This window comes from Chiloscyllium punctatum, chromosome 5, assembly GCF_047496795.1.
Source record: "Chiloscyllium punctatum isolate Juve2018m chromosome 5, sChiPun1.3, whole genome shotgun sequence".
Lineage (NCBI taxonomy): Eukaryota > Metazoa > Chordata > Chondrichthyes > Orectolobiformes > Hemiscylliidae > Chiloscyllium > Chiloscyllium punctatum.
Window position 1 is genome coordinate 145,586,366 of NC_092743.1, and position 12,152 is coordinate 145,598,517.

Here is a 12,152-nt window from a genome sequence, read left to right on the forward strand (position 1 = left end):
AAACGGAGTCTGGTGGCACCCAGAAAGAAGAACAGGCTGGAGTGGAGGAGGCGGCAGCCAGCGGAGAGACACAGCAGCTGATCCTAGCTCTAGCTGGACAGATGGAAGCAATGGAGGAGGAGGTAATGAAGCAGGCAGAGGAGTGGATACCTGTTAAAAACAGGAAGAGGAAATCTTGCCAGGCCCCCAAAGCCTCCCAGCAAAGGGGGAAAAGACAGCTGCACGAGGGAGGAACGGCCAGCTCTTCGGATGGGGAAGATGGACGCACAGAAGGTCATCACCACCAGAAGAAGAGACAGAGCGCCATCGGTAAAGAGGAGGGCATTTCCTCCCAACCAGGAAACAACGGACCCCCCGAAGTCCACCCTCCACCCAGTGAGAACCAGGGGGTACCCACTGCCCCACAACTACAGGCAACTGAGAGCTGTGATCCTCTGACAGTCCCATTGTCAGACACAGAACTGGACAGCGAGGACCCTTGCCCTGGCTCAATGACACCAGAGCGGGTAAATGACCCCAGTGAGGAGCTGGTTAGCTACCTCAGCCCAGCGAAGGTCCAGCAGTTCGTGTTTACCATGGGGATGTAGACAAGCTACCCCAGAGACAAGACAGTCAAATGGACAATGGTAACCCCATAAACTGGGGGTTAAAGAAGTTTCATTTGCTTTCATATAACAGGGCACCCACTCAGTAGGTGGGTTCCGCTGAAGCCACAGCCAAATACCAAGAGACTGGATAGTTAATAAAGGGAACTGTTAATAGGATAACTGTGAATTCGATTAATTCAATTTGTTCTTTGTAATGTTAAGACATGCAATGTATATAACTATGAACGACATGGAAAATTGTACAAGTACCAGAGATTTATTTACATGAATAAAGTATATTTTGAAATAAAAAAAAATTCTGGACAAGAGAATTATCCTGTAACACTGTCAAAAAAACAGAATGCATTCTATCTTTTAAAAATAATGTGGATAAAGATGTGCAGAAGAAAATACTGAGCAAAGGGTATGGGAATGAGAGCAGATGAATAGTGTTTTCAGAACTGTCTGTTTAGTACTGATTGAAAGGTGAAATTCTATTATTCCAGGATTTTCAAAGCGAGTTCTGTTTCTGACGGTACAACAAGATTGCGAAGATCGCAGAGACAGTAAGGGAAATGTGCACTTGCCTTCTCCTGATTTTTAGCAGCAAGAACAAGCTGAGAGAGAGAGCTGCCAATGTGCCCACGATCCACACATTCAGCGCTGCCATTGGGGGCAATTTGTCCGCAACAGCAGGAGGGCTCAGCAGCAACTGAGGCTCGGTACAGCTTCCCTTCGATCTCCCCGGATCCACTGCCAAAGTTTGTAGATTCACTTCATGGACAGCTCCAGTCGGTCGGACAGAGAGAGAGAGAGAGCAGCTGTGAAAAGGATAAAGTCCTTTCAGTGGGGACAAAGGAGGTCGTGGCTTGGACCCAGCCAATGCTGTGAACTTTAGCCGCTCACAGCGCCACAGACACAGCTCACGAAGCTGAATCCCTTTTCAATCTGAACGGGGGGGGTGGGCTGGGAAGGAGGAGAAACATAAAAGAACTGTGGATGCTGAAAATCCGCAATAAAATCACAAAGTGCCGGAGAAACCCAGCAGGTCTGCCAGTCTCTCAGTGGAGAGAAAGCAGAGTTAATGTTTCGGGTCCAGTGAGGCATCAGTTCTGAGGAAGGGTCATTGAACCGGGAAAGTTAACTCTGATTTCTCTCTCCACAAGTTCCACCAGACCTGCCGATTTTCTGCAGATTCAGAGGGTTTTTGGTTTGTAACTGTGGTATGCTCCATCCGGCAGATGGACCCAAATAAAATGATATTAAAAACTTGCACTTCAAATACTTTTACATTTTCTTAACTTTCTATAAATATAGATTAATATGGAAAAGCAATGTTGATTTACATGAGGTTTGGTTAGGCCGGAAATCAATTCAGAATCATGGAATCAATGTTACAATACAGGAGGAGGCCATTGGATCCACATGTCTGTACCTGCTCCTAAAAGAGCAACCCAGATAGTCCCATTCTCCAGCCCTATCTCCCAAACCCTCTAACGTTATCCCTTTAAATACATATCCAGCTCTGTTTTGAAACCACCGACAGAAACTGCCTCCGCAGTTCTCCCAGGCAGCGCTTTCCAAATCCTGACTACTCTCTGAGGAAACTATTTTCTCCTCATTTGTCTTCGAGCTTTCTTGCTGACAATGTTGAAATTGTGACCCCTAGGGACAGACCTACCAACCGATAGACATAGAATATCCCTCTTTACCCTGTCAGAATTGTTCATAATTTTGATCACCTCAATAAGGTCACCTCTTAATCTTCTCTGCTTCAAGGAGAGTAAACCCAATCTCTCTAATCATGCCTCGTATCTAAAACCCCTCATTCCTGAGATCATTCTAGTAAATCTCCTTTGCACTTTTTCTAGAGTTTTCACATCCTTCCACAAGTGAAGTGCCCAGAACACAATACTCCAGATGTGGTCTGACCAATGATTTGTAGAGGGGGAGCATCACTTGCTTGCTTTTATATTGTATACCTCTATTTATAAACCCAACTGTTTCAACTTGCGTGGCCCCCTTCAGGAAATCATATGAACCCTGAGGACCCTCTGCTCCTGTACTCCTCTCAAGGTTGTGTCATTGAGGCCTGTATTGTCTCTCCATATTTCTTCGACCAAAATGCATTCCCTGATATTTCTCTGCATTGAGATTCATCTGCCAGGTGTCTGCCCATTACACCAACTTGTCAATATCCCTCCGAAGTTGTTCACACCATCCACACAATTCACGGTTCCCCCTAGCTTAGACATCTGCAAGTTTAGAGATTTTGTCCTTAACACCCATCTCCAAATGTTTGTATAAATCAGAAAAAACAAGGGTCCCAACATTGATCCCTGGGGAACACCACTTTCTACTTGTCTCCAATCTGAGAAATGCCCATCTATACCTACCCGCTGTTTCCTATCTTTTAGCCAAATTCTAATCCACGCTGCCAAGGACCCAGCAATCCCAAACATTTCTAATTTGTTAATCAACCTGCCATGTGGCACTGTATCAATACTTTCTGAAAGTCCAACACTCACACCACAGCCTTCATCCACCGCCATTCACTGGAAAGACCTGAAAGTCCTTCTCTGTTAATTATTTCCTAATGATGCCAGGGGTCTTTATTTCTACTATGACACTGCCTTAAAATACATTCAAGAATCACACTTTCTACAAATAAGAACTTCTTAAATGTATCTGTTTGGTGTCAACTTCTTCCTTTTTTTATTCATTCATGGGATGTGGGCATCTCTGGCTGGGCCAACATTTATTGCCCATAGGGCAGTTAGGAGTTACCACATTGCTGTGGGTCTAGAGTCACATGTAGACTAGCCAGGTAAGGATGGCAGTTTCCTTCCTTAAAGGACATTGGTGAACCAGGTAGGTTTCCCCCAACAATCAGCAATGTGTTCATGGCCATCCTTAGACTCTTAATTACAATTTAATATTGAATTCAAATTCCACCATCTGCTGCAGTGGGATTCAAATCTCATAGTCCACTGAGTATTATTGGGGTCTCTAGATTAACAGGGTCCACTCGGCCATCGCCCCTTTCTCATTCCCATAATTTGAGTGAAATTTAAAATAATAGCACTCCGTCACCATTCTGATTGACAATACATCAGTGAACAGTTCATCCAGTTTAGCATATGAAAGATGAGCTACTGGATCTATAGTTAAAGAACATGCCTTCTAAATGTAGGCATTATTTTACCATTCAAGGTGAAAAGGACGTAGGGGTTTTATAATTATGAAAGCCCATCGTTTTTCATTGCATGAGTTTGTAATTTCTTCTTGTCATTATAATGGGCTCAGTGCACAAATTCACAAGAAATGTTTCTGTCCTTCCACTGGGAATATGTCATTATTTGAATATATTTTGAATTAAATACATTTCTGATTAAATTCCCATCATTTTCAGAAGCTGATGTTGACTCCATTTCAGTGCCCTTGCTGCACAGTGTTTTCAGACCAAACACTGTAGCTTCATATGAGCACCCTGTTATCAAGATCAAGACTTCACAGATGGGGAAGTCAAGACCTCAAGGGGGTGGTCACATGCTGAAAGTTTGGGTCTGTGAGCTCTATGGCATCAATGACAACCATGGAGTTTAGACTCAGTTGGAAAACAGCTGTTCTCCCAATCGAATACACAGACCTTCACCTTCACAAGTCCTTCACCCCATCTCGTTTCCCCAGGTTTCACTGAAGGCCATATCAATTTCCATTTCTGGAAATGTAGTCACATTTGGAAAAAGTTTTTGAACCACAGGTCAAGAGCATGTGAGTTTAAAGTTGGTGCTTTTCTTAAAGCTGCCTTCAATGTGTTGAAAATGTCAATTTCATAATTCATATGCTTCAGAATATCACCTTTGCTTTTCAAAATTAAAGTGCTAACTGTAGAAAAATGGAACTACCTGATTGAAAATCTACTAAAAACAACAGCAATGCAAATTCAATTCATGCTAGCCTGGGCTCATTACACTTAAAAGGGAGCCTGTGTCTTGCAAGATCAGAATTTATACTGAAATTTCTTGAACAATGATTGATTCATCTCTAAGCTTGAGGATAAAGTCAGAAGTCACATGACATCAGATTATAGGCTAATAGGTTTATTTGAAATCACATGCTCTCAGAGCGCTGCTCCTTCATCAGATGAAGTGGAGGGAAGCATATAGGCACAGAATTTATAGGCAGAGAGATGAAAGGATATTACAAATGGTGTGAGTGGTATGCCGATAGACTAAACAACAAGTCTAGATGGTCAAACTATGTGTGGAAGCTCCTGTGCTGAGCTACTGCAATGTAATGTTTCTTGTACTTTGTTTATCTGGCTGTAATGTCTATTGTGACGAAGCTACTCCTTTAACAAGGTTATGTTGTCATTGGCTTTTTTTCAGAGAGGTCGTAAACGGCACAGACACCAAAAAGTCTGGGGTTGAAGGCTGATTCTCTCCTGGAATATCCACTGTACACCTGCTTAAAACAATGAGCAAAGTTAGGATCTGGGCTACTTTCTTGAAATGTTTTGAGGAGGTCTGGCCTGGTCCATAACAGTATCCTTTAGCGATGTCTTATTTCTAACTTAATGTTGTGAATCAGTGTAAAGTAATGCAACTACTTTTCTTTTTTATTCCTTGTTTTATCTAAGATTTGTGCCGAGATACTTGTACCTAAGATGGGGCCGTAAGAAGCAACATTGTAAGCTTCTCACTGTACTCCTGCACTTCTGTACTGCAGTACATGTGACAACAAAAGATATTCTAATTCTAATGGTTCTGAAGGGTTTGATGTTAAGCACCACTGAATCTTATGATTTCATTAGCACTTGGTGGGAATAGGCATAATGTCTTAGGTTCATGAAGAGGGCAGATCTATTAACTAGGTCGCATTAGAAACAGAAACTGAATATGTTGGGATGGTCAGCAGGATTGGCAACATCTTTGGAGAGAAAGCAGAGGTAACATTTTAGGGGAAATGGAAAAATTAATCACTTTCTCTTCCAATTTCCACCCTGCACTTACCTTCATCTGGTCTATCTTTGGCTGTTCCCTTCCCTTCCTTGACATCCCTGTTTCTATTTCTGGGGATAGACTGGTCACTAATATCCACTATAAATCCATTGACTCCCACAGTTACTTGGACTATGAAGCCTCACACCCTATTTCCTGCAAATCTTCTATTCCATTCTCCCAGTTTCTCCATCTCTGTCACACATCTTCTGATGATGTCAACTTCAGTCGGGGTGGTGGGGACAGCTGCTCAGACATTGCCACCTTCTTTCTCAACTGGGGGTTCCTTGTCACAATGGTTGACAGGTCTCTCAACCATGTCCGACCCATTCCCCACACTCCCGCTCTCCCCTCTCACAACAATGATAGGGTCCCACTGGTCCTCAGTTTCCATCCCACCACCATCCACATCCAAAGGATCATTATCCACCACCTTCAGTGAGATGTCACTGCTGGACAAATATTCCCCTCCCATTCATTGTCCATCTTTCGCAGTGGCTGTTCCCTCTGGGACACCCAGGTACACTCTTCCTTCACTTCCTTCACAGTATGTTTCCCTTAAAATACCAAAGGTGTAACACCTGCCCATTTACCTCTTCCCTCCTCTGTATCCAAGGGCCCAAATATATGTTTCAGGTGAAGCAGCACTTTACCTGCACTGTTCACAATCTAGTCTACTGCACTTGCTGCTCACAGTGTGTGGTCTCCTCTACACTGCGGAAATGAAGTGTAAACTGGGTGACGGCTTTGCAGAACACCCACGTTCTGCCCCCAAAAATGACCCTGAGCTTCCAGTTGCCTGCTACTTTAACACAGGGAGAAAGTGAGGACTGCAGCTGCTGGCAATCAGAGTCGAGAGTGTGGTACTGGAAAAGCACAGCAGGTCAGGCAGCATCCGAGGAGCAGGAGAATCGACATTTCAAGCATAAACTCTTCATTTCTGATGAAGGGCTTATGCTCGAAACATTGACTCTCCTGCTCCTCGATGCTGCCTGACCAGCTGGGCTTTTCCAGCACCACACATTTTTGTCAGCCATTCTTCTGTTTGCCTGTATTTCACTCCATCTCCATCTATTCACTCAATCTTTGTCCCCCATCATGTGCATAAATACAACCTTTTTCCAGCTACTATCAGTTCTGAGAAAAGGTCATTGTATTCGAAACATTCACTCTGCTTTCTCTCTGCAGATACTGCCAGACCTGCTGAGTTTCTCCAGCCATTTGTTTTAGATATCCAGCATCCACAATTCTTTGTTTTATTTTGGGTTCCATCATTGTCTGATTTGCAATGTCTAACTTGTACCTAATTGCTATCATAAACTAAATTGCACTTTACTTAATTTAAGATCTGTTTCTCATTAAGAATCACTAGTGGCTTCCTCTCCCTACGTAAATCAATTATCCAGTCAAGGACAGGGGAATGGCAACAGAAAACTACCCCAATCACAACCTGGTACAAGTCAGCATCGCAACATATACAACATTAACTAGTTCTCAATGCATACAAGTATATTCCCCAACTCCTATGTATTCTAATTTCACTTAATAGCCTCTCGTGTGGGACCTTAATTTATTTGCATTTCTCTTTGAACCATTTCCAATGCCCAATACAATCCCATAGAGGCAGTGATTCAGTGTGGAGAAGATTCGTTGATTTATTTTTGTGTTCACTGATAGAAGCAAGAAGTTCTGCTTTGGACAGACCCAGATAGCTGCAGGCTTGGTATTGACTTCAAGTATCGACTGGGGGGGGGCAAAGAAAATCAATGTTTGTCAGTTATGCTGGTCTTCAAGAGAAAATACCAGCATCATTGTTCATTACTCAGAGAGTAGGGAAGACACAACTCAGCCATGCTGACCAGATATCCCAAACACCAATCTAGTCTCACCTGCCAGCACCCAGCCCATATCCTTCCAAACCCTCTCTATTCATATACCCATCCAGATGGCTTTTAAAATGTTATCTCATTTTACAATTCTCGATTTAGTAGAGCCTTCTCTCTGGTTAACTTTAGAACATGATCATTTATGTCACTGTCCTGAAAATTAGCTCATCTTCTAGGATCTTGTTGCTAACCTGTTTCTTCCAGTCCAGGAGATTCAGATCATCCATGGTTATCCTTGTACATTTCTCATAAGCTCCATTGTCCTATAGTGTGGGTCCCATCAAATCCCAACTCCACACAAACTAATTCTACTTCTTGATTGTTAGAACTAATCTATTGTACTTATGACACACTTAATTAAGTGATCTATCCCGAACCTTTTCCTAGCTTCCTTCCAATGTGCCACTGACCCATGAATATTCAGGTCCCAGGATTTGCTAGGTAAGCCCATATTCCCTGTAACTTGAGCAAACTCCATGTTCAGGTCATGATGATCAGTGTCAGTATGGTGATTGTGGCACTGCCTTCAGGATCCAGACGTCACTGCCAAAGCAAACTTCAGAGGCCCACACATTTACATTTGAAATGAAGGTCAGTGGATGATGAGCAGTCTCCATTAGTACTTTCTTATTATTGAGCTAGACATAGATTCAAATTATTGAAGAGTCAACAATAATCCCAAAGTCCCTTTTCCTTCAGTAAGGTATTTCTGATACTTATTTAGTTTTATAGAGAAGTACTTCACTGGCTGCTCCATTTCCAACTCACCAGCAAGCACAGCACCCATCCCCAAATAGAGACAAAGAGTCATAGAGATGTATAGCACAGAAACAGACCTTTCAGTCCAACTCAGCCATGCTGACCAGATATCCCAAACACCAATCTAGTCTCACCTGCCAGCACCCAGCCCATATCCTTCCAAACCCTCTCTATTCATATACCCATCCAGATGGCTTTTAAAAGTTGCAATTGTACCAACCTCCACCACTTCCTTTGGCAGCTCATTCCATACACGTACCACCCTCTGCGTGAAAACGTTGCCCCTTAGGTCTCTTTTATATCTTTCCCCTTTCACCCTAAACTTATGTCCCCTAGCTCTGGACTCCCCCACCCCAGGGAAAAGACCTTGTCTATTTATCCTATCCATGCCCCTCATGATTTTATAAACCTCTATAAGGTCACCCCTCAGCCTCCGACACTCCAGGGAAAACAACCCCAGCCTATTCAACCTCTCCCTATAGCTCAAATCCTCCAACCCTGGCAACGTCCTTGTAAATTTTGTCTGATCCCTTTCAAGTTTCACAACATCCTTCCAATAGGAAGGAAACCAGTATTGCACTTAATAATCTATGTACATGGCCTAACCAATGTCATGTACAGCTGCAACATGATCTCCCAACTCCTGTACTCAATACTGTGACCGGTAGAGGAAAACATACCAAACACCTTCTTCACTATCCTATTTACCTGCGCCTCTACTTTCAATAAGCTATGAACCTGCACTCCAAGGTCTCTTTGTTCAGCAACACTCCCTAGGACTTACCATTAAGTGTATAAGTCATGATAAGATTTGCTTTCCCAAAATGCACCACCTCACATTTATCTAAATTAAACTCCATTTGCCACTCCTCAGCCCATTGGCCCATCTGATCAAGATCCCATTGCACTCTGAGGTAACCTTCTTTGTTGTCCACTACACCTCCAATTTTGGTGTCATCTGTAAACTTATTAAATTTACCTGTTATGCTCACATCCAAATCATTTATATAAATGATGAAAAGTAGAGGACCCAGCACCTATCCTTGTGGCACTCCTCTGGTCACAGGCCTCCAATCTGAAAAACAACTTTCCACCACCACCTGCTGACTTTTACCTTCAAGCCAGTTCTGTATCCAAATGGCTAGTTAGAGAACATAGTACATAGAACATTACAGCGCAGTACAGGTCCTTCAGCCCTCGATGTTGCGCCAACCTGTGGAACCAATCTGAAGCCCATCTAACTTACACTATATTCCATTCTGGTCCATATGCTTATCCAATGACCATTTAAATGCTCTTAAAGTTGGCGAATCTACTACTATGACAGGCAGTGTGTTCTACGCCTCTACTACTCTCTGAGTAAAGAAACCACCTCTGACATCTGTCCTATATCTATCAGCTGTCAACTTAAAGCTATGTCCCCTCATGCTAGCCACTGCCATCCAAGGAAAAAGGCTCTCACTGTGCAACCTATCTAACCATTTGATTATCTTACATGTCAAACCTTCTTATCTCTAACAAAAACAGCCTCAAGTCCCTCAGCCTTTCCTCATAAGATCTTCGCTCCATACCAGGAAACATCCTAGTAAATCTCCTCTGCACCCTTTTCAAAGCTTTCCCATCCTTCCTATAATGCGGTGACCAGAACTGTACGCAATACTCCAAATGTGGCTGCACCAGAGTTTAGTACAGCTGCAGTATAACCTCATGGTTCTGAAGCTCAATCCCTCCACGAATAAAAGCTAACACACCGTATGCCTTCTGGGTTGTTTGGTATTGGAACTGGTCCTCCTGGGAGCAGATGCGGTGGAGACGAAGGAATTGGGAATATGGGATGGCATTTTTACAGGGGGCAGGGTGGGGAGAGGTTCCAATACCGAACAACCCAGATGGCCTCCTTCTTCAAAGACCGCAATTTCCCCCCAGACGTGATCGACGATGCTCTCCACCGCATCTCCTCCACTTCCCGCTCCTCCGCCCTTGAGCCCCGCCCCTCCAATCGCCACCAGGACAGAATCCCAATGGTCCTCACCTACCACCCCACCAACCTCCAGATACATCGTATCATCCATCGTCATTTCCACCACCTCCAAACGGACCCCACCACCAAGGATATATTTCCCTCCCCTCCCCTATCAGCGTTCCGAAAAGACCACTCCCTCCGTGACTCCCTTGTCACGTCCACACTCCCCACCAACCCAACCCCCACTCACGGCACCTTTCCCTGCAAGAAATGCAAAACTTGCACCCACAGCTCCCCCTTACTTTCCTCCAAGGCCCGAAGGGATCCTTCCATATCTGCCACAAATTCACCTGCACCTCCGCACACATCATTTACTGCATCCGCTGCACCCGATGTGGCCTCCTCTATATTGGGGAGACAGGCCGCCTACTTGCGAAACGTTTCAGAGAACACCTCTGGGATACCCGGACCAACCAACCCAACCACCCCGTGGCTCAACACTTCAACTCCCCGTCCCACTCCACCAACGACATGCAGGTCCTTGGACTCCTCCATCGCCAGACCATAGCAACACAATGGCTGGATGAAGAGCGCCTTATCTTCCACCTAGGAATCCTCCAACCACAAGGGATGAACTCAGATTTCTCCAGCTTCCTCATTTCCCCTCCCCCCACCTTGTCTCAGTCCCAACCCTTGAACTCAGCACCACCTTCCTAACCTGCAATCTTCTTCCTGACTGACCTCTCCGCCCCCACCCCCACTCCAGCCTATCACCCTCACCTTAACCTCCTTCCACCTATTGCATTTCCAACGCACCTCCCCCAAGTCCCTCCTCCCTATCTTTTATCTTAGCCTGCTTGGCACACTCTCCTCATTCCTGAAGAAGGGCTCATGCCCGAAACGTTGATTCTTCTGCTCCTTGGATGCTGCCTGACCTGCTGCGCTTTTCCAGCAACACATTTTCAGCTCTGATCTCCAGCATCTGCAGTCCTCACTTTCTCCTGGTATGGAAGGAATGTCTTACAAGGAAAGGCTGAGGTCCTTGAGGCTGTTCTTGTTAGAGAGAAGAAGGTTGAGAGGTGATTTAATAGAGACATACAAGGTAATCAGAGGGTTAGATAGGGTGGACAGGGAGAGCCTTTTTCCAAGGATGGGAACGGCAAACAAGAGGGGACACAACATTAAAGTGAGGGGAGATAGGTATAAGACAGATGTCAGAGGTAGTTTCTTTACACAGAGAGTAGTAAAGGTATGGAATGCTTTGCCTGCGTCAGTAGTAGATTCGCCAAGTTTAAGTGCATTTAAGTTGTCATTGGACAGGCATATGGACGTACATGGAATAGTGTAGGTGGGATGGGCTTCAGATTAGAATGACAGGGCGGCACGACATCGAGGGCCGAAGGGTCTGTACTGTGCTGTAATGTTCTATATTTAACACTTCCCTTATCTCCTGTGACTCCACGCACAACTTCCTATAGCTATGCTTGATTGGCCCTAACCTTACTCTAGTCATTCTTTTATTCCTGATATAGAAAGCCTAAGGGTTTTCCTTGATCCTATCCGCCAATGACTTATTATGTCCCCTCCTGCCTCTTCTTAACTCTCTCTTTAGGTCTTTCCTGGCTAATTTGTAACTCTCAAGCGCCCTAACTGAGCCTTCACATCTCATCCTAACATAAGCCGCCTTCTTCCTCTTGACAAGAGATTCAACTTCTTTAGTAAACCATGGCTCCCTCACTCAACAGCTTCCTCTCTGCCTGTCAGGTACATACTTACCAAGGACCACAGAAGCTGTTCCTTGAATAAGTTCCTCATTTCAATTGTGCCCATCCCCTGCAGTTTCCATCCCCATCCTAAGTCTTGCCTAATTGTATCGTAATTGCCTTTCCCCCAAGTATAACTCTTGCCCTGCAGTATATTCCTATCCCTTTCCATCACTAAAGTGAACATAACC

At 44.4% G+C, this 12,152-nt stretch overlaps 1 protein-coding gene across 1 annotated transcript in view; it reads right to left on the bottom strand.

The window, feature by feature from the left end:
* The window catches only part of LOC140477521 (cytochrome P450 7A1-like), a 96,215-nt gene that overhangs the window by 70,675 nt on the left and 13,388 nt on the right, over positions 1-12,152 (bottom strand). Inside the window, exon 2 of the mRNA XM_072571593.1 lies at positions 1,175-1,408. Within this exon, the coding sequence (XP_072427694.1) occupies positions 1,175-1,257 (83 nt within the window). The 5' untranslated portion in view covers positions 1,258-1,408. The remainder of the gene's footprint in view (positions 1-1,174; positions 1,409-12,152) is intronic.